Here is a 23493-nt window from a genome sequence, read left to right as displayed (position 1 = left end):
GCACATATTTATACCCAATGCCTGCTAATTGTCATTTCTGCTCTCCTGAGTGCTTCACCCAACATTGCTAACCTCCTACACTGATCAGGCCTATGCCTGGCTGTGGGGGAGCAAGACTTTGTAAAGCACACACAGAGAAATATGGATAAGGTATGCTAAGTGCCTTGATAAAGTCTTCTTTTGTGGGGAGCTCAAGGTTGACCCAAGCCAGACTTCAGGAAGAACCATTGTCAGATTATTTATTCCTGAGACAGGGTCTTGCCCTGTTGCCCTAGAGTCCAGTGGCACAATGTCAGCTCACTGCAGCCTCCACCTCCCCGACTCCGGTGATCTCCTACCTCAGACTAGAGGCATGAATCACTGTACCTGGCTAATTTTTGTAGTTTTTGTAGAGATGTGGTTTCATCATGTTGCCCAGGCTGTTGTCAAACTTCTCAGCTCAAGTGATCTGCCTACCTCAGGCTCCCAAAATGGCCTGATTACAGGCCTGAGCCGCTGCACCCAGCCTAAAAGGATATTTGTAACCCTCATCATGTTAGGTCCTCTGTGCAAGAGGTTGGGTGAACATGAAGGGCAATTATTTGCTGTACAGTGGTTCTTCCCATTGAGCTCTTAATCTTTTTATCTGGCCCTTACCCTCCTCGACTCAGATTCCTAAAACGTCTCAGGCCTTAGGTAGACCTGGAGGTCTGTAACCCTCAATCTGGAAATCCTTCTGCCCATCTTGTCTTTCTCTTGGACTCTATCTCACACCCATGTGGCATCTCAAAGTCCCTTTTTGTTTTACGATGCTCATGATCTCTGATTTTGGGAAAGGCACTTGAGCTCTCTGACCTTTGCTTTCCGTATGTATAGCATGAGGTACTTGGCTGCTGTGTCTTTTTAAGATGGTTGAGTGAGTGTGGTTGACCTGATGTCATCCCATCCATCGAATTTCATGGGGATGGTGCAACCTTATGTCAAACTGCATCTGCTCAGAAGATTTGACCATGGGGCCCTGCACTTTTCCACATCCTGTCTTGGCTCCTAGTGTTCTGCATCATGTGGTTTGGGTGTGAGGAAGAGGGAGATGAAGTGCAGCGAGAAGGGCTTCCAGGGAAAGCTGATCACGTTCCCAGAGCGAAGATGCCGTCATATCAAGAAACCAACCCTGGACTTCGAAGAGACCTGCCACCGAAGGGCTTGTCCAGCCCATCCAGTGTACAACGCGGTAGCTGGATGGTATTCATCACCATGGCAGCAGGTGGGTCCGGGCAGATTTAGGAGGTTTGTATGCAAATGAGATGTGAGAAAATGAGGCATGCAGCAAACAGTTGCTCTGAGTCAGTTTATGGTCATACAAGTAAGGGCTCAGGTTTTGAAGATAGAATGGGTTTCGTTCTTTGGCCAACTCTGCTCCTGTGGTCCTGGGCGGTCTGCAAACCTGTTTTCATTTCTAGAAAATTAATATCTGGCAAAGGTGATTTGTTGTCATTCATCAGAAAATGTATGTAAAACACTTAGCCCCAGGTCAGTCATACCCTGATGATGTTGGTCATTGCTGCTATTGAAACTGCCTCTCAAGTGTTTGTTTTAGAAATGCTGCTCACAGCCTTTACTCATTTGGTTCCTACATCGTGTTTCTGAATAATGTAAGAGCTAATATTTGTCAAGCCATTACTATGCATGGTGCTAAGTACTTTACATGCGTTTCCTATTCCTGGGTAGTATGGTCCTTGACGCTCAGAATGTCAGGCAATTCAGCCAAGGACACTCAGCTTTTAAACTTACCAGATGCTAGAGGCACCCTTCCTTTCAGAAGTCTTGGGTGAATCTTTGGCTAGGACTGGTGTGTGATGCTAAGTCTGAGAGGGCATTATGTCTTCAGGAACCCAAAGCTGTGTTGTGGTCCTTCCAGCATTCCAACCAACAGATGTTGTCACACAGCTCTTCAGAGGACTCGGGTGCTGCCCACCTCACCATTCATCACAGGGGCCGGGCAGAGGTATATATACTGTGTACGTATCTCTTCAGGAGGATCTGGAAACCAAAACATGGATGAGAGGAAAGGAAATTAGCATGATTGTCCCTGGGCAGGCAGTGTGGTAGCTGTGACACACACTGCTATGGATTGTTTTTGTAATTGACTCTAAGAAGATAATTTAGAGTAAGAGGTCAGCAGGCCAAATCTGCTCCCCCATGTGTTTATAAATAAAGTTTAACTGGAAGGTAGCCATGCTTATCCACTTATATATTGACCGCAGCTGCTTTAGTGCTACAAAGGTGATGAGGAGTACTTGTGACAGAGGCCACAGGCCCGTGCAGCCGGAAATATTTACTGTCTTGCCCTTTGTAAATTTTTTCTATAAACTCATGGTACAGATAATTTGATAATAAGACATGCCCTCAAGGAACTCATGTTTTAATTGAGGAGACAGAAACTATACTAAATTACAGTGCATATGTAGATTTTTAGAAAATGCAGTGAATTGTTAAGTCCATGTAAAGGGCTACATTTTTTTCCTGGTTATTCTTTTGTTATGAAATGTCTTCTGGGAAAAAAGCAATTACTTGTCTAGTTGTTAAAATTTTAATTGCACAGTGAAATCACTGACTTCTAAGAAGCACCAACTTGGCTGGGCATGGGGGCTCACACCTGTAATCCCAGCACTTTGGGAGGCCAAGGCAGGCAGATCATGAGGTCAAGAGATCTAGACCATCCTGACCAACATGATGAAACCCCATCTCTACTAGAAATAAAAAAATTAGCTGGGCGTGGTGGTGCATGCCTATAGTCTCAGCTACTCAGGAGGCTGAGACGGGAGAGTCGCTTGAACATGGGACGTGGAGGTTGCAGTGAGCCGAGATTGTGCTGCGGCACTCCAGCCTGGCAACACAGCTAGACTCCATCTCAAAATAAAACAAGCACCAACTCAGAGTTGGGCTGGGCACCGAGCTAATTCCAGAGCTGTGTCTGACCATTTCTTTCTCTCCTAGTTTTGAACTATCTCCTTCACTACTGCAACTGCACAGATTGTCTGGAATTCTTTAAATGCTGTGATTAACTCCCCTAGATGTGTCTGTATTTGTTTCTACATTCTTAGAGAAGCTTCTGTATTTCTGGAGCTTCTCTTCTTTATGAGTCACTTAACTGGGAGACACACGCTCCTGGGCTAGATAGTGTTTCCCTAAAACCCTTCTAATCAGATCAAAGGGCTCTTACTTGTTAGGATAGATGCTATGGACTCTAAGCCTATGTGCCTGGCTCCAGCCAATCGGTTTCATCAGGAGGCATCTTGGTAATGTCACGAAGCATGGGAATTCCTTCTGTTTGATGTCACTGACCTCAGCAGAGTGTTTGTCTTCTTCCTCTTCTCTTTCCTGCAGTGCACCGTCACCTGTGGGGGAGGGGTCCAGACCCGATCTGTCCAGTGTGTTCAGCAAGGCCGGCCGTCCTCAAGTTGTCTGCTCCATCAGAAACCTCCGGTGCTACGAGCCTGTAATACAAACTTCTGTCCAGCTCCTGCAAAGACAGGTAAAAGGCACCATGCTCCAGTCAACGTGTCTCTAGATAATTTTTTCAAAGCCTACTTTGGTGGTTGTGCAGCCTGTGGCAGTGCTCCCTGGAGTTGTATAAGGCATGACTCTGGGGACATTCCTGTCCGCATGATCTTTTTGAGACAGAGTCTTGCTCTGTCACCCAGATGGGAGTAGACAGCTCACTGTAACCTCCCCTTGCCTGGTTCAAGCGATTCCCCTGCCTCCCGGGTAGCTGGGATGAGAGGCGTGCACTACCACACCTGGCTGATTTTTGTATTTTTAGTTGAGACAGGGTTTCACTATGTTGGCCAGGCTAGTCTCAAAACTCCTGACCTCAAGTGATCCACCCACCTTTGCCTCCCAAAGTGCTGGGATGACAGGCACGAGCTACATGCCCAGCCTGTCCCAGTGATCTTGTTTGTATGGATCAGAAGGGAATAATTTCTGTGATAACACTCTTTAGCCATTATTACTTTGAAAATGAGAACATAAAAGTAAACAGGAATATTCTTCAAGTGAAGTGAAGACTGATAGGAAACTGAAAAGTCTACATTGTACCATTCTTCACTGGTCTAACTTATTTTAAAGTAGTCTGACCAATGCCAGGGAATATTTTTCAGCCTCATCTGCTGTCCTCGTGCTAACGAATCATTTTCTAGCATCTCGTGCTGGGTTTTCTTTTTTAGCCAGTCACAGCTTTTCTAAGACTGTCCAATCTCTTACCCTACTTTTTCTAACTTGTGGCAAATCAGATTCAAGACTCTTACTTACTGGATTTTCTATCTTGTTGTNTTGGGCTGGTTTCATATTTTTGCAATTGCAAATCATGGTGCTATAAACATGCTGTGTAAGTATCTTTTTTGTATGACTTCTTTTTTTTGGGTAGAGTCTCACTCTGCCACCCAGACTGGAGTGCAGTGGCATAATCACGGCTCACTGCAAAAAATGCTGGGGTTACAGGCATGAGCCACCACACCCAGCCATGCTTAACTACTTCTTATTATAGTTTTACCTCTATGCTCAGGCATCAATTTTCTATGCTCTGCTCTCTTTTCTTATGTTATCTGAAACCTAAACAAGACAAAAAAAAAAAATAGCTTTTGTAGCAGTTACTGAGAACCAGTTCCTCCCAGTCCATGCTGGGGTACTACATAGAGAGGAAATAGGCAAATACGTCATGTTTTTCCAGACTCTGTCCTCCTTTCCTCACTTCCACCCTTTAGTTAGATTGCCAAAGATTTAGCCCGGAAGGCCACAGGCATCCCCAAGGACAATGGCCAATTATGAAGTTGCCCACCAGTATCTCCTGGGCAGGATGGGAAGACGAGGAGAGTCAACATACATGTATGGCCTAAGACGACAGGGAGGCCATTTGTCTTGCTTGTTCACCCTGCACTTAATACCACACTGGACATACAGCAGGTACTCAATAAGTCTTACATGAGTAAATGAGTACTTGGCTAAATGAAATACCTTGTGCTGTGAGGTCCTGTACATCGTTCAAAGCAAAATCACTAAGCACCTGCTGTCTACCTCTAGCCCTCTTGTACAGATAAAAGAATGAAGCTGGGTCCTGTTCTTAAAAGAAAGCTACAACAGAAAATATAAGTGGTGGAGTATTCACAGTGTTACAATGATAGTCAGTTCTCCTTGAGTTGCTGCAATCAGGGGAGTCATAGGGTGCATATGAGAAAAGGCTTATTAAAAGAGGAGCTTGGCTGGGTGCAGTGGCTCATGACTCTAATCGCCACACTTTGGGAGGCTGAGGATCACCTAAGGTCAGGAGTTTGAGACCAGAGTGGCCAACATAGTAAGACCCTATTTCTAGTAAAAATACAAAAACTAGCCAGGCGTGGTGGTGGGGATCTGTATTCCCAGCTACTGGGGAGGCTGAGGCAGGAGAATCACTTGAACCTCGGAGGTGGAAGGTGCAGTCAGCTGAGACTGCTCTGCTGTACTCCAGCCTGGGCGACAGAGTAAGACCCTGTCAAGAAAGAAAAGAGGAGCTTCCCTCTGTACCTCTTGGCTGAGTCCAATCCCTTTTGGAAGAATAAAGGATACAGCAAGCCCAACTGTATGTTCTGGGCCAACAATGTGGGCTACAGTTTACTAAGTGGAGGATTTACTCCCATTCCAAGTATAGGGATGATGGCATGCCTAAATTACTGCCCGCTTGGCAGAGTGACCACCAGGTAAGTCATTTGAGTGTATTTTCTGGCTTTGAGTTTTCAGAAAACATTAGTGAGCAGTAAGGATGCCCATGGTGACACAGTCAACAAGATTCTATTCCTTGACTCTTCTCTGAGACCCCTATTGTGGGCCAAGCCCTCTGGTAGGCACTGTGTGGGTTTCCTCCCCTCATGGAGCTTATGCTTGGGTAGAAGTTTCTACCCACTATAGTCACTTAAACTGGACCCTAGAGAAGACCATTCTGCCCATGGTGGCATCATTCTGTCTTCCAGTGTCACCCAAACAGCTTGGTTGTCCCCCAGACTCCTGCCCATACTGACTGCCAGTCTAGAGGCATTCATTATATCCCATCATGAGGGTGTGATGCCTTTTCTGGGTGTCTTGCTTGGATCTCCACCTGGGGAAAGCATCCTTACGGCTGCACTGTATAGATTATAGGTAAAATTCTCTTCAGGGAAAGAGAGAAGGCCCTAAAGCAGTGATACCACCCAGAGACTTGTAAACAAGCAGTTTCAATACAGTGTGACACATGTCTGGAAGCTGCCTGGGATGCAGACTAGTCATACTAAGTTGAGGATGACCAGGTACTCAGTACTAATTCCACACTAATAAGCTACTCCTCCTGGAATCCCACATCTTCAGATGGGATCAGGCAGCATTGCATGGTGGAAGGAGTAGGGACTGTAAATCATAAAAATAGAATTGAATCCACACTAACTTGACACGTAATCGCTATGGAGCTTTGGGCAAGTTTTGAACTTTCTGACCATTCATAAAACCAGGTAATGCTTGCTTTGAAAGACTGTCGTATTAAAGAGGTTATTCGGTTTTTACATTTCTTTAGTGCTTACTATGAACCAGACGCTGTTCGGGTGTCTGATTACAAAAACAGTAACCAGCTAAACAGGCACAGACAGATCCCACCTTCTGACAAGCTTGCTTCTAAATGGAAACAGACAACCAGTAAACATACAGTGTGACAAGGTAAAGTAGCAGGGTGAGAAGACAGGAAAACAAGTTTAGGTTGTAATGATTAGGCAAGGCCAGGTCACTAGATGATTGAGCACTTGAACAGAGACCTCAAAAAAGATGAGGCACATACGGATCTAGGACGAATGTTCCTGGCAGAGAGACAGCAAAGAGGCAGGAATTTGCAAATCTAATTCCAGAACACCACAACGCTTGCAACGCTTGGAGTACAAGAAACAAGGTGAAGAGTGGTTAAGCAATACATGAACAGTGGTACTGGAGGCCTTGTCAGTCAGCCTGAGGACTTCAGATTTAACTCTGAGTACAGTGGAAGCCTTTGAGCAGACGAGCAATGGAATCTAGCTTTAGGAAGATCACTGGCAGTTAAGTTGAAAAAAGTGCAGGTTGCCAGGAGTAGAACAAGGACTTGTCAACTCTGTGTCAGTAAGCAGAAGGAAAAGGTTCCGCTAGAGCAGTGGCAGTACTGAAGAGGTTGGATGCTGGGTGTGTTTCAAAGGTTGAGCCAAGAGTATCTGCTGATTGCATGGAGAATGTGAGGCAAAGAAAGGATTCCAAGGTCCTCTTCAATAGAGTAAATCAAATACCTGACTCACAGTAGAAGCTTAAACAACCAGCTGTTAGTAATTATTATAATCAAAAAAGCACTTATACTGATAGCATAATAATAACATCTCACTTCTGCCTCCTGGCTTACATGAAGGGGATGTAAAAAGAAATTATTTTAGGCAGAAGAATCAAGGCTTGAAGAACCAACTCTAGGCATTTCTGAATTATGTATATGGTATAGGCTTTAAATAATTTTTAAGTCAAAACTATGCCTAAGAATACAGCAAAATGGTCCAGGGGTGGTGGCTCACATCTGTAATCCCAGCTCCCCAGGAGGCTCAGGCAGGAGAATCGCTTGAAGGCGTGAGGTGGAGGTTGCAGTGCGCTGAGATGGCGCCATTGCACTCCAGCCTGGGCAACAAGAGTGAAACTCCGTCTCAGACAAAACACTAAAATCACTGGGCCCTTACTCCTAAAACATGCAGTTATGTTTACATACACATTCACATGCATTTTTCTATCTCCCGAGCCTCATCTAAGTACGAATTCCTGATGTATAGTGAAATAATCACATCTGTCATGTTCATTGAGCCACCAAAGAAATTAGAATGGACTGGTGTTGACTTAATTTACTTGGAAGCTGGCTGACATTCACTTAAACCTACACAGAATGTGGGCCACCCAGCTTCTTAAGTTAATCTCAGCCAGTTTGCATGCAAATCCAGGGGAACTGACTCCCAATAGATTAGGCTCTTTGCTCCTGAAATTACAGTTCATGAACCAGCAGCACCAACCTCCCCTAATGCACATACCGCCCCCCCACAGCTCTTCTGAATCAGAACCAGTGGTTTAACAAAATCCCTAGGAGGTTCCTGATGCACTATATTTCCCTGGACACACAGCTCAGTGGTGGCTCCCAGGCTATACAGAGAGGATCAGACATTGATCTTGGATTAGATATGACTTTTGGTTTTTTTGAGATGGAGTCTCGCTCTGTTGTCCAGGCTGGAGTGCAGTGGTGCGATCTGGGCTCACTGCTACCTCCACCTCCTGGGTTCAAGCCATTCTCCTGCCTCGGCCTCCCACATAGCCGGGACTACAGGCACATGCCTGGCTACTTTTTTGTATTTTAGCATAGACGAGGTTTCACCGTGTTGCCCAGACTGGTCCTAAACTCCTGAGCTCAGGGAATCCACCCATCTCGGCCTCCCAAAGTGCTGGGATTACAGGCATGAGCCATCACACCAGGCCTAGATAAGACTTTTTAAAAAAGAAAAATCATTTAATTTTGCTAATGTTCACAGTCATTTCTTGGCATCTAAATCCTGCCCCTATCTCACTCCCCTACCAAAGTCCCAGTGTGTAAATGTGTAATGGAAAGAATCACCAAGAGGCTCAAGGGAGGTGGGCCCAAGGTCTTTGTTCTGTAGCCCCTCACCTTAAGAAAAAGAATAAGAGGGCCTGGTGCAGTGGCTCAAGCCCATCATCCCAGCACTTTGGGAAGCCGAGGCAGGCAGATCACCTGAGGTCAGGAGTTCGAGACCAGCCTGGCCAACATGGTGAAACCCCATGTCTACTAAAAATAGAAAAATGGGCCAGGTGTGGTGGCACATGCCTGTAGTCCCAATTACTCGAGAAGCTGAGACAGGAGATTTCCTTGAACCCTGGAGGCAGAGGTTGCAGTGAGGTGAGATTGTGCCACTACACTCCAGCCTGAGCAATAGAAAGAGACTGTCTCTCACAAAAAATCTATAAAGAAGACTCAACAAATACTGAAATGAAAATGGCACTCAAAGAACAAAAAGTAACAAAAAAAAAAAAAAAAAAAAGAAAGAAAGAAAAGGATGAGCACACTACGCTACATGCTAAACCTATTTTCTTATTTTAGACGATCCATCCTGTGTAGATTTCTTCAGCTGGTGTCACCTAGTCCCTCAGCATGGTGTCTGCAACAACAAGTTTTACGGAAAACAATGCTGTAAGTCATGCACAAGGAAGAGCTGATTGATCATGGTATCCTCCCCAGTGCCTTAGGGCCAGGGGTTTGCCTTTCAGCCCCTGGGAGAGACCATCTGCCTTTGAAACCAGGAGCTGAGCACTGAGAACCATTTGTGAGCTGCGGCTGTGAAGGAGCCAGCTCTGAAGGACAGACAGGTTGCCACCAGGCTATTCCAGCTGCCCGAAGCACATGGTACTCTGAAGCACTTGAAAATGGGAAGCGACGACAAATCTGACTTATAAAAAAATCTTTGATTTGCACTGTTGTATGTAAGAAGTGGTGAATCACACTGAGATATGTCGATTTTGGGAGAGACTCCCTTTTGAACTTCAAAGCGTTCAATGGCAAAGAGATCTGATTTAAAAAGGTCCTTTATGACTTCAGGTCAAAGACTGAGACTCAGAACAGTCAAATCTGGATGGAATACCTTGCCTAACTGCTGCGTGGAGTTCACAGTTTGACTAACCCTGTGAACACCCAAGCCAGGAGTTCTATGAGAAGCCAAATGGTGCTCACAATTGTGCTTGCTGCTGGACTGGCAAGCTTCATGTTGTTTATTTGGTGTGTGTGTGTGTGTGTGTGTGTGTGTGTGTGTGTGTGTGTTTATTTTGTTTAAACTATATTCTGTTGATAGAGAGTCTCTAAGACTAAAATGAACAACTTGAAAAGTATTCCAAGGAATATTATGAAAATAGGGCAACATGGACTATTTAAGATCTCCATGTAATTGACATTCATGCAAGAAAACAACTCATAGAAAAGATACATATGGATGCCCTTCACATGTTACCAACCTGGCAACTTTTGGTGCTTGCTGAATCAGTCCATGAAAAGCTGCAGCCCACTCTTTGGGAATGAGACTTGGCAAGATATGCAGTTCTGGTATTTACAAAAACTCTAGGAGCAGCAAAGTGGCAAAATAGCAGTGTTGTGAGGGAGAGGGAATCATCATGCATAATGCTCTGTACGTATTATCAGAGCTGCTTGGAAAATCAAAGGCCACTTGTGGCTTTTTCCTACCAGCTGATATGTTTAAATTTACCCTAGGATTTAGTTAACAGCAAAAAGAAAAGAGAAAAAGAAGGAAACAGCGGTAATAAAAAATCCATCTGTCTTCTTGCTATGTTAATATTTGTAAATCATAGTATGCCAAGACCCTTTACTCAGAGCATTTTTAGTCATCAGAAGCCAGCTGTGAGTAGGTATTAATGAGTCTAAAACTGTTCTCAATTGAAAAAACACCACACTATTTTGCCAAAACCAAAGTAATTATAAGACTGTGTCCTCCTGTAATTTCTTGAGAAGTGGTTATAAAGGGCATATTTACTTAATTCTACTTTATTTCTCAACGTCTTTGATGAATGTAACCCAATTTTACTTCTTTAAAAAGTTTCAATTCAAGCTGGATTACCCAGCTCAGCATAATCAACTAGACAGCGGTTTGTTAAATTTAGCAGTATACTTTGTTCCCATTCTAATTAAAATCATGAGTTCTTGAATCCCAGAGGAATCATGCTTAGGAACTTCTCTCAGTCTGCCTGGCGTGGCCTAAAGGAGTGGCCGTTTTGTCAACAGGAAAACTGACAACAGTCCTCTACTACAACCCCCTTGCCTTCCGGAAACCAGCAAGTTATTTGTTTCTTTATATAATTATCATTTTATTTTATGTAAAAATTAATTTATTAATAGCCTATTATGTGTTCTCACTTGCTTCTCTAAGTAATATTAATTTTGAGAAAAAATGTGGAATAAAACCATGGATTATAAAGTCAAAATATATGTGTAATATTTAATTATTTTTTAAGTTTTATAATAAAGTATTCTGTTTATCTTTGACATTTGTTAAGTTCTTGAATACATTAGTGACAAGTCAGTCATTTCCAAGTCATTTCCAATTTAACTGTATACATGTTAATCAGGACTCTTAGTAGGGTGGTTCACCTCTGTAATCCCAGCACTTTGGAAGGCCAAGGTGGGCAGAACGCCTGAGTTCAGGAGTTCGAGCCCAGCCTGGCCAACATGGTAAAACCCCATCTCCACTGAAAATACAAAAAAATTAGCCAGTAGTGGTGGCGCATGGCTGTAGTCCCAGCTACTTGGGAGGCTGAGGCAGGAGAATCGCTTGAGCCTCGGAGGTTGAGGCTGCAGTGAGCCGAGATTGCTCCACAGCACTCCCCTGCTGGGTGACAGAGTGAGACTCTGCCTCAACAACAACAACAACAACAAATCTTAGAGAGTAACTTCACTGGGAAGAGGAGAGAGAAGCTATTCACTAATTTATGATTTTTCTTGTTTGCCTATGAAGAAATCGAAGTATCCAACGCTAGGATGAAACAGATGACACATTTATCCTCTGTAGGACACATTATTTTGTTTTTCTGTAATTGTCATGGAAACATTTATTTGTGGAAATCATCTAAGATAAAGCTACCATAAATGTATTTTTCTATTTGAAAGTCCTTCTAGTAAAATATTTTTGTAAAAATGAGAGGGAAGGGAGGGAAGGATGGGTGGGAGAAGAGAGGAAAAGAAAAAAATAAAAAGTAATTGTTCTTGGCTTTTGAAATTTTGAATCATTAAACCACTGGAGAATAAGAACTGGGCAAAGTCCAATTGATCTGAAAATACAGTATTTTCCCCTGCATCTGTGATTACATGTGTGTGTGTGTATCAATATATTCATATGCCTATCTTTAAAATACAGTTAAGGAAATTTTTATGGAACTTACTGCAATTTAGCAAACAAAAAAATGATTCAGAATGGAAAATGGAATAGATGCAGATAAAATAGATGACACAAAAAAGTATTTTTTTTTTGTTTTTTTTTTTGAGATGGAGTTTTGCCCTTGTCACCCAGGCTGGAGTGCAATAGTATGATCTTGTCTCACTGCAACCTCTGCCTCCCAAGATCAAGCGATTCTCCTGCCTCAGCCTCCCAAGTAACTGAGGTTACAGGCACCAGCCACCATCCCCAGCTAATTTTTTATGTTTTTAGTAGAGATGGGTTTTACCACGTTGGCCAGGCTGATCTCAAACTCCTGACCTCAAGTGATTCACTCGCCTTGGCCTCCTAAAGTACTGGGATTACAGGCATAAGTCACCATGCCTGGCAAAAAAAAAAAAAAAAAAAAAAAAAAAATTAAAAAAAAAAAAAAAAAAAAAAAAAAAAAAGGTATCTTTATACTTTTTGGTAATAAGCAAACACATATTAGTGTTTAATGGATATCAGGTACTATGCTAAACTATTTATATAGGTTATCTCATTTAATCCTTACAACAGCCCAGGTAGGAAGATACTGTTATTCTTTGTTGGCAGGTGACAACTAGGATTCAGAAAGATTACATATTTAGCCCTAATACACAGTCATTGAGTGACGGGGTCAGGACTCAAACCCAAATCCACTGGGGTTCTCTTGTCCATGTGCTGCGTTACCCTGTGACAGAGAAAGAAAGAGAAGGACATGCAGGCCTTAGAACTCTACTCTTTTGGCCCCTGGGATATGTGTGAAAGGAGTTTGACAGTAAGTGATTTAACAGTGATGAATTATGGGCAGAGCTTGGAATTTCAGATGGGGAACTGGGGTTGGGAAGTAATCCTCACTTAGCCCGTCTTTTCAACAAAGTATACTTAAAGACTTTTTGTATATCTAAGTCTTTATTCCCTAATAATTGCTTTGCTCTGGGATGACAGTATTTCCTGGACAATAGCACCAGAGTATCTGGAGCCTGCAACTCCAACTCCAATACGATGGAGGGAGAATGTGAGCAAGAATTCTCCTGGCACTGGGTTCATATGCTAACGGTAGAGAAAGACGCTATCACACCAGCATGTATTAGGTAAGACGTGGTTTATGAAATTTAGAGCATAGAACCCATTATTGCTAAATGTGTTGTGGAAAAGGTCATTTAATTATGTGCTATATGGTTTTAATCTTAGAAAATGTAAAAATATGCATAAGGATTCAATGCTTTGTTTTACCTTATCTTTCCCCTAAGATCTTAATTCCTTGAATACATCTGTGGTCTCCACCGGTGCTAAGGGTTAGCACCTGAGATGATTTTCATCAGTCTCCCCAGGATCTGGGTAACCAACACTTTCCCCCTCCTGAGAGGACTACACGCTCCTGAGAGGTGACTGTCAAACACTGTCACTCAGTTACCATCACTGTGAGTACTCCCCATAAGCACATATCACCTCTACTAATTTTTAAAATCTATTTAGGTAAAAATATGATTTGCTGTAAAGAAAATATTTAGGCCAGGCATGGTGGCAGTACCTGTACACCCAGCTGCTCGGGAGGCTGAGGCAGGAAAATTGCTTGAACCCTGGAGGCAGAGGTTACAATGAACCCAGATTGCACCACTGCATTCTAGCCCAGGGGACAGAATAAGACTCTGTCTCAGAAAAATAAATAAAATAAATATATATAATATATATAAAATGTATACATAATATATATATATGTATATAAAGCAGCTGTTTCATAACTCCTTTAAACACAGAATCAATAGAACATGGCATTAAAGGTAGCCCAAAAGCCAAATAAATATGAACACTTAAACTGTTAATTTTACTTTAAAAATAAAATATAGTCACTATAATTGGTTTACAAAACTCATCTGAAAATAATAATTCCTCTATAAGTGACTTGTTCGTAGCTTCTCAAGAATAGTCAGTTTAGTATCACTAAGTTTGGAATAAAGATGGGCTTTTATGTCAGTAAGATTAACTTGAATCCCAATTCACAATTGCACAGAGAAAGAAGAAATTTTGTCCATTTAATTGTACCTTTGCTGATGAAGCTCGACATTAACAAATATGATGTAAGTGAGGTTTGTTCAACAAGTTTTGTAGAGAAGGCTTCAAAAGCAATATCTACAGTGTGTTTCTCTGAATATGCCCTGTTATTTGTTAGTCTCTGCAATGGAACAGTGCCAGTCATCTACAACCACCATATTGTTTGAACATCGTGAAGAGATGCTTGCTAAGTGTCCTAAGTGTTTCCTTAAACTATTTTTGTTGTTGTTGAGTCACAATCTTGCTCTGTCACTCAGGCTGGGGTGCAGTGGCACAGTCTTGGTTTACTGCAACCTCTGCCTCCCAGGCTCAAGCAATTCTCCTGCCTCAGCCTCCCAAGTAGCTGGGACTACAAGACGTGCACCACCATGCCCAGCTAATTTTGTATTTTTAGTAGAAACGGGGTTTTACCATGTTGGCCAGGCTGGTCTCAAACTCCTGGCCTCAAGCGATCTGCCAACCTGGGCCTCTAAAAGTGCTGGTATTACAAGCTTGAATCACTGTGGCCAGCCTCCTTAAACTATGTTAATGAGGGATACAGGTGAGCTTATAATCAGGTCGTTTAATAACAAAAAGTAATTTTTATAATTGTTGGTTGATTGAATGAACAAATTAGGTTCAAAAATTGTTCCCAACACTAATTGGGATTAAAAAGAGAAACCAATGTCTAGGAAAAGGAGATCCTGCATGTCACTTCCTCCCACCCCTGTTTTTTTCCACTTCTGTTCTTTTCTTCCTCCCACAGCCTTGGCCTCCTCATTTCGGCTACCTGTGCCCTATACAGGTTCGGAGATTGCCTGACATTGTCTCATGTTGCGCTGCAATGACCATACCACGTGTCAGAAAATGCTATTCTAGATCAAAGCATGTGGTCTTCCTCAACCCTCCATCCTGATGGCAAACAGACTTTTTAAAAGCGGTGTGCACTACTAGGAGGCTCCATTAACAGTCACAGCCCTTGGGGAGATGGTCTTTGAAGGTGAACCAGAGCCAGGGGCTGTGCCTGCTGGAGACGAGGCCCAGGCCCAGATCCCCCATTGTCTCCTCCTATCCCTTCTTTCATGTGCCTGGACTGCAGGAAGGAGTGGGCAGCGCGCCCTTGGCAGAAGGCCTAGCTCTACTGTTCTTCATAGTGCCTCTCAGTTTCTGCAGACTCTCCATATCCCAGCAGATGAGAGTCTCCTCTTCCTTAGAAAAAGGGTCTTCTCTTCCCTGTCCCCCTGCCTTTTGAAAGCCAAGCTGGCTGTAGAGTAAGATACAGGACAACAGTTTCTAAATAACTAGCCCCATCACAATCACCTAAGCTCGTTTTATACAAAAACTCTCCAGGTGCCTGTCAAGAAATAGAATTTATTAAGCCTGAGGGTGGGGCCTGGGAATTTATGTTTTAAAAGGCATTAAAGTTTTTCTGAAGAACAGCTAGGTTTGGAACCACTGGTCTAAGACCAAAAAAGTAAAATAGGAAGTGCTTGGATGTGTCTTCTTAGACAAAGGACTGACTATGATTGCATGCCATCCCGTGCAGCTGTGCAGTGGTTGGGCCAAATTCAGCCAATACTAAAGTGACCCTTTGCCCGTCTCATATTTGGCATGTACGTTTCACCTGGAAACTACCGGTTGGCCAAGATAAGAATTCACAGAGACCCCATGTGCTGGTGATCTTAGTTTCTTCTCATTCTTAGGCAAGCCAGGAGCCTGCACTCAGGTTTGGAGGATGGGGAGCAGAAGCATTGAAAACAATTGGCCATTTTTCTCAGTCAAGCACCCACATGCAAGAGCTAGAATACTGTGCTTTAAAAAAAAAACAATTAAAAAAAAAATAGAAAAAGGTGAAGAAATACCCATTGGAACATGCCTTTTGCAAGTTGCTCCCAGGGCTGCTTGTGTGACTGTTTATGGAGAAACCCACAGTCCAGGCAGAATGACAGCTGAGGTCCTATTTCCTGCTTCGTCATTAGGTGTCAAGAGGTGGATGAATCATTCTTTAATGGATGGTGCCAACTGTCAACATCCTTATAAACTGCCAGATATGCATGGGTTACCTTGACTAAATGAAATGATAACTTCAGCTTTTTTACAACAAAAAACATTACATAGGGAAGAGCCACTAGAATGATGGTTTTTGGCCAAGCTAAACAAGTTAGTTTCATTGTTTCTGCTTGCCTGGGCCTCTGATTTCTGTTTAATGGCTAATTTTATAAATTCATGTTTTTTTTTAATTTTTTTACGATTGTTTCCAGATATTTACATATTAACATGTTGTTTATTTTTATATCCACATGGTCTGAAACCAATAAAGAAAGAATTGTTATTGTATTCAGCAAATTTCTTTGTTATGATGCCCATATTGTCTAGGGCTTTGATTACTCACAGCAAGGTCTCCTGAGAAGATAGACATTTGACATTTTCTTAGAGGCTCTATTTGTCTTAAGGCTAAAAGTCCCTCTGACATGCAGAGCCACCCTTTTATAATTTGGTCTGCTTCAACAAATATTTTTCTTGCATTTTTGCTAAATAAAATGCATTTATTCTTTTAACAACTATACGCTGAGTAACAACTGCAATGTGAACTCCAAGCATGGAAAAAGAGCTTGTTCTTGACCCAAAGGGACTTTACTTAAAAATACAGAAGGCAATGTTACAAGGTCATATAGTCCTAATATTAAAAACAAAAAACAATCTCTCATTTTTACATTGATCCTGGTTAGCATGTGAAAATCCTGGTTTTGATCTGTTATTGGGAATATCATTTAGGCACATCAGGATCATGCAAAAGTGTTTTTAACCTCTCCCAAATAATAGTATCACAAAATTATGGCATTAAGCAGAAAGGAGTCCCACTTCAAAATTAATTGATATAAACTAAGAACTGGAAGAGAATTTAGAGTTTATTTACCTCCTCCATTTCACAGGTATAGAAATTGAGACCCAAACATTTTAAAGCCTTTCCTAAAATCACCCAGTGATTTAACAGTTAGGTCAAGTAAGGGACAATTTTTAGGTAAGCATACATGTTGCTGTGTCATAAAATATTTTTTTTACCAGACAGGTAAACATTTTTATTGAGTTGAAGGACAAGTTTGACGAGTAGTGAGTTTCAAATAAAAACCGAAAACATATCTTACTTCATAGATCTGATATTATCTGAAGTTCCCTTCCCCACAAAAATGCTCTGCTACCATAAAAAACACAAGAATATTCTCATCCTCCCTCTGTGTAGGGAAAAAGTGACATATCAACTTTTAAAACTATCTGACCCATTCCCTTTCCTAAAGTTGAGTATCTTCAGGGAACTGAACTATTGCTTTGCTTTGACCCATGAATTAAGAATAACACTGAATGTTGCCAACTTTATACTACAACCATTAGACTAGACAGTCAATGAGTGAATTCTACGGAATGTAAGTTATACCTCAATTAAACTGTTTAAATAAAAAGAATACGCTTGCAGTGAGGACTCTCAATGCTCACACCTGTTGTTGTTGTGATGTCCCTGACAGGGTCCTCGCAGGAGAGGACCTGCGAGGAGAGTTGAAGATTCTGAACTCAGGTTGCAGAAAACAGTTAGGCTGATGGGGATCTGCCATCGGCATTACACCTGACTCATTCAAACTACCTTTAACAGTTTGGCAGGAGCAGCAATGTCTGTATTTGTAGTCACCTCCATCCCAAGAGGGAAAAATAGCCATGATAAGGTTAGGGATAGAGAGGGCTGAAGATAGGAAAAACTAATTTGGTATTATTTTCTTCTTTCTATCCCACTGGTTAATAGGAAAAATATCTGGAGGAAGGAATTGTGGACACACTGTTCTTGAATATCTAGTGGATTTTATGAAATATTTTTTAAAATCTGCTTTAAGAGTCATCTGTTGAAGTTGTAATGTTTTGCTTATTTTCAGAAATTTTTCCTAAGACCTACCTGGTAAACCAAGAGTAATAATGTATGCAGATGTTAGAGCTCCCAAAGACTAGCAACAGAAGTGGGCACAACGGAAAGAAACAATGATGACATGATGATGATATTAATAACTGACATTAATGCACATCTACTACGAGCAAGGGATATACTTTGTATTTGCCACAAATTATATTAATCTGAATTATCCACATCTTGTGAAATAATGATTAACTCTCCTAATTATGCATATGAACCAAGGCTCACAGACATTTCATACTATGGCCCTGGATTCATGAGAGCCTGTTATATCCTATTTGTGACAACATGGATGAACCTAGAAGAGAGTGTGCTAAGTGAAATTAGCCAGACACAGAAAGGTGAATACTGCATGCTCTCACTTGAGGCAGGAAAATCACTTGAACCCAGGAGGCAGAGGTTGCAGTGAGCTGAGATTGAGCCATTGCACTCCAGCCCAGGCAAAAAGAGTGAAACTCTACCATATATATATATATACACACACACATATATGCACACACATAATTTACATTCATAATTTATATGATTTATATATAATATATATATTATATATAAATATATAAATTACTCAGATACATAGAAGCAAAGAGTAAAATGTTGGGGTGAGGGACAGGAGGAAATGGGGAGATGTTCGTTGAAGTGTGAAGTTTCAGCTATAACAGGAATAAGTTCTGGAGATCTAGCATGCAACATGGTGATCAAGTCTATAGTTTATAATGCTATAGACTTGAAATTTGCTAAGAGGGTAGATGTTAAATATCTCTACCACATAAAAGAAGAAAAGAAAAAAAAAGGAAAAAGAGGGGGAAATTTGAGGAAAGAAGAAATAAAAGGAAAAAGGAAAGAAAGGTTACGGGTGATGGATATGTTATTAACTTGATGGTGCTGATCATTTCACAATGTATGCATATGTCAAAACATCAAGTCATACATGTTAAATATAGACAATTCCTATTTGCCAACGATACCTCAGTAAAGCTGAGAAAGAAAGAATTTTATGGTTTTGAAGCTTTGCAGGAAATAACAATAAGCAGGTTGATTTGTGGATGAGATTTTGTGAGCCCCTGGATCATCCAACCTCAGCTGCCAACCTCCTGGCATGGGTGCATGGCTGAGGTCCTCAAAGGACTGAGAGCTGGCAGCCTGGGGAGTGGTCCACTGCCAACTCTTTCCTCTCTGCAGAGTGGGAAGAAGTCAGTTCCTGTGAGACCCTGAATTAAAGCCTGAATGGGTGGGCACTTTTAATATCTTTTCCAGTGTCACAATCTTGCTAGCAGAGTTTCTAACTGAACTGCAGCCAGCCTCAGTCAGGGATCAGGAAACAGCCTGTGGCTGGGGCCAAAGTACTTGTTCTCCATCCACATGTAGTCACCCAGGTAGAGAGGTCTCAGTTGGAGGTCAGCCTGTAATTCTCAATGGATCAATTGTTTCCACCCGTCTCCCCTCTGCAAGGGCCGGAAGACATGACATAGGACTTCAGGCAAGATTAATGTGCTGCTTTACTATATTGTCTCTCTGGAAGGCACACTTTGAGTATTGTTTGCTAGCACAAAGAGTCTTTCAGAGTCACCTTGTAAAGGACTGCTTTGCGGAAGATTATATTTGAGAGTTAGGTGTCTCGGTATCAACAGGATAAGTGGCCGGGAGATTCAGCAGTGATCTAGATAATCTTATCAACTCAGATAATTCAGACTTTGGTTTTACAGCCTTCAAATGCAGTAGCCAAATAATCACCAGCTAGTTTAATTCCTTTCCACAGAAAAAAAGAAGGCTGACACTTACTAAGCCCCAATTATGGGCCAGATACTCTCCTAGGCACTTTATCTGCACTCTTTCCCTTAATTCTCACATCAAATCCTATATCAGCATTTCCTCACTTTTAAACAGAAGGAAACTGAATTTCAGTAAAGGTAAGTAATGCACCTAAAATCACACAGAAAATAAATGATGTAATGAGGTTTGCAATTGGTCTGTTTCAGACAAAAGTCTTTCTACTTAGAAGTAGAAGCAGCCAACTTTTAAAATAACAAGCCAATAATAAGATCTACTTAGATACTGCTCTGTGGCTTCTTACTGTTTGGTGGTAGAAGCTTCCTGCGAACCTACTCCTAAACAGATAAAATACGGAGGCAGTGGGGAGAAACCTGCCTAAAAATTCTGAAAGTAAATATAAGCGGAAATATTGTTAAGTCAGATGTGGAGAACTAAATCACAAAGGGGTAAGTTTCTTTTCTTCTCATTTCTTTCTTATTTATGGCTTTATCTTGAGGGCAGGTTATACAAACAGCACAGCATAGGGGTGGGGGCTAGAATCCTGATAGAATTTCTGGATGAAAAAACTAGTGAAAGAAACCCCAAACATCATGTCAGGTTCCCAGATAAGAAGAATTCACCTAAATGAGAGATGTAAAAAAAGGGCATTTCCTAATTCTCAACATGAACTTCATATAAAACTCTGATCTGGAGAACACCACACATGTGTGGGAGAGACTCAAAGCATCACAGCAAAGGCTTCAATAATTAAACTGAAATTTGAACTAATAACCACAGTAAATGAAACAGAGCTTATCTTTTGGGTCTTATCTAATGGATTATCTGCTAAAATAAAATCATTTTTCTTCAGAGGAATGTAACAGAACCCAGCTCCTTCATCATAACACTATGTCCAAGATCCAATCCAAAATTATTAAACAAAGAACTGATGAATATGAACCATTTCTATAGGAAAAGAGGATCAACATACGCTGACCCCAAAATGACCCAGATGTTGGGAGAATCCATGTGTTTAAAGTTACATTCAGAACTTTAGAGCAGGTAATAGAGGATAGAGCTACCCTTGATAATAACAAGAATCATTCAAAATGAAAAGAAGGATATAAATATTATCAGAGAAATATAAAATATAAAAACAAATGAAAATATTAGAATTGAAAAATATAATATTAACAAAAATTTACTGCCTAAGCTTAATGAAATAGATATGATAAAGAGGCAGTGAACTTGAAGACAGATTAATGGAACATATCCAATCTGTAGAGGGAAAGACAAATGATTTTTAAAAAAACAAACAGGATAATGGTGGAGTAAGGACCTCCAAAAATCGCTTCTTCCATACATCAGTGAAGTGGGAGGGGCCCAGATGGACTATTAGAACCAGTTGCAGGCTGTGGCTCTCCAAGAAGAACAAAAATGTAGAATGAATTCTCCACCTTCAACTGAGGTATCCAGGTTCTCACACTGGGACTGACTGGGCAGTTGGTGCCACCCACAGAGAGTGAGGAAAAGTAGGGTGGGGCAGCAGCCCACCTGGGAGTGCCATGGGGCAAGGGGAGATCTCCCTCCTCCAGCCAAAGGAGGCGGTGAGTGAACGTGCCACCCTGCCTGGGAAACCACCTATTTCCCATGGATCTTTGCGACTCTTGGATCAGGATATCCCCTCGTAAGCCCATGCCACGAAGGCCTTGGGTCCCAAGCACAGAGCTGTGCAGACTCTCAGCAGCTGCTGGAGCAGACAGAGGAATTGTTTTGGATACTCCAGCACTGCAACTTCTGGTGAGGCAGGAAGGCAGCTGAAGCCAGGGAGCCAAGCAGCATCCCTCAACAAGCTCTGCTCCCACAGAATCTTACCAGCTCAGACTCACTGACTTGGAATGACTGGCTGGCCAGAGGCAGCAGGCTGGAGACTGCCTAAGATGACCAATTTCCAGGGAGAGGGGTGGCTGCCATCTCTGCAGCTCTTCAACGGTATTCCCCTGCCAGTGCCAAGAAGTCTGAGCTTTTGGACTGGGAGGAATTCCCCACAGTGCAGCACAGTGGCTGTGGCAGATCATGACCAGACTGCTTCTTTAACTGAGACCCTGATCCATCCCTTATCACCAGGCGGGGCATCCCCACAGGAATTTCAGCAACTCCATCCAGGGGTTTACCGACAGATCTTTGATGTCCCTGGGACAGAGCCTCTGAGGTTTACATTCAGGATTAGGAAATGCTCTTTTTTTTAAACATATCCCATTTAGATGGGATTCCTCTCTTCTTATCTGGGAGGCTGATAGGATGTTTGGGGTTCCTTTCCCTAGTTCTTTCATCCAGAAGTTCTATCAGCATTTTGTGGGGAGGAGTGACTGCAGTTTCCACGGTTCAGCCTATTAAGTCTTTCCTGCCAGCTGGCTCTGGAGAGTCTGGACAGCACAAAGTACCCGCTCTGCTAAGGGGCAGTACGACTGCTTCTTTAAGTGGGTCCCTGATCTCATTCCTCCTGTCTAGGGGAGACTTCCCAACAGGGGTCGCCAGACACTTCACAGAGGAGTGTTCCAGGCAGCATCAGCCAGCATCAGGTAAAGCTTCCTCTGGGAAGCTTTCCCAACCTAATAAGACAGGCTAACACTCAAACTCAGGAAATTCAGGGAACCCCAGGGAACTCCATAAGAAGACCAACCCCAAGACACATAATCATCAGATTCTCTAAGGTTGAAATGAAAGAAAAAATGTTAACGGCAGCCAGAAAGAAAGGCCAGATGACCTACAAAGGGAAGCCCATTAGACTAACATCGGAACTCTCTGCAGAAACCCTACAAGCCAGAATAGATTGGGGACAGAGCTCCCAGACAAAGGAGCAGGTGGCCATCTTTGCTGTTTTGCAGCCTCCATTGGTGATACTTCCAGGTGTGGGAGGGACCCAGGTGAACAGGGTCTGAAGTGGACTCCCAGCAAACCTCAGGAGCTCTGCAGAAGAGGGGCCTGAATGTTAAAAGAAAAACAAAGCAACAACAAAACATCATCAACAACAACAAACCCACAGAAAACAAACTAAATAAACTAGAAAATCTGGAAGAAACTGATAAATTCCTGGACACATACACCCTCCCAAGACTGAAACAGGAAGAAGTTGAAATCCAATAATGAATAGACCAATCATGAGTTCTCAAAGTAAGACAGGAATAAATAGCCTACTAACCAAAACAGCCTAGTACCAGACAAATTTACAATTGAATTCTACCAGAGGTACAAAGAGGAGGTCGTACCATTTCTTCTGAAACTATTTCAAACGATTGAAAAGAAGGGATTCCTCCCTAAGTCATTTTATGAGGCCTGCATCATCCTGGTACCACAACCTGGCAGAGATACAACCAAAAAAAGAGAACTTCAGGCCAATATCCCTCATGGACATTGATATAAAAATCCTCAATAAAATACTGGCAAAACAAATCCAGTAGCACATCAAAAAGCTTATCCACCACAATCAAATCAGCTTTATCTCTGGGATGCAAGGCAAATCAATAAATGAAATTCAGCACATAAACAGAACTAAAGACAAAAACCACAGTTATCAATAGATGCAGAAAAGGCTTCTGATAAAATTCAACCTCCCTTAATCCTAAAAATTCTCAATAAGCTAGATATTAAAGAAATATAACTCCCAGCACTTTGGGAGGCCGAGGCGGGTGGATCACGAGGTCAAGAGATCGAGACCATCCTGGTCAACATAGTGAAAACCCGTCTCTACTAAAAATACAAAAA

The 23493-nt window shown here is 42.1% G+C and overlaps 1 protein-coding gene and 1 long non-coding RNA gene across 2 annotated transcripts in view; one reads left to right on the top strand and one right to left on the bottom strand.

The window, feature by feature from the left end:
• Positions 1 to 11080, top strand: part of ADAMTS18 (ADAM metallopeptidase with thrombospondin type 1 motif 18) — a 162273-nt gene extending 151193 nt beyond the window's left edge. Inside the window, exons 20-22 of the mRNA XM_017541843.2 lie at positions 1031 to 1243; positions 3367 to 3514; positions 9134 to 11080. Of these exons, the coding sequence (XP_017397332.1) occupies positions 1031 to 1243; positions 3367 to 3514; positions 9134 to 9249 (477 nt within the window). The 3' untranslated portion in view covers positions 9250 to 11080. The remainder of the gene's footprint in view (positions 1 to 1030; positions 1244 to 3366; positions 3515 to 9133) is intronic.
• LOC108313434 overlaps positions 1 to 23493 on the bottom strand; it is a 62627-nt gene that overhangs the window by 8804 nt on the left and 30330 nt on the right. The window contains exons 2-3 of the long non-coding RNA XR_001829085.2: positions 3325 to 3502; positions 1771 to 2019 (exon numbers count right to left, since the gene is read on the bottom strand). This is a non-coding gene — a long non-coding RNA (uncharacterized LOC108313434). The remainder of the gene's footprint in view (positions 1 to 1770; positions 2020 to 3324; positions 3503 to 23493) is intronic.

Source organism: Cebus imitator, unplaced genomic scaffold, assembly GCF_001604975.1.
Source record: "Cebus imitator isolate Cc_AM_T3 unplaced genomic scaffold, Cebus_imitator-1.0 Scaffold137, whole genome shotgun sequence".
Classification (NCBI taxonomy): Eukaryota; Metazoa; Chordata; class Mammalia; order Primates; family Cebidae; genus Cebus; species Cebus imitator.
The sequence above is the reverse complement of the archived record's forward strand: the minus strand, read 5'-3'. Positions and strand labels throughout refer to the sequence as shown.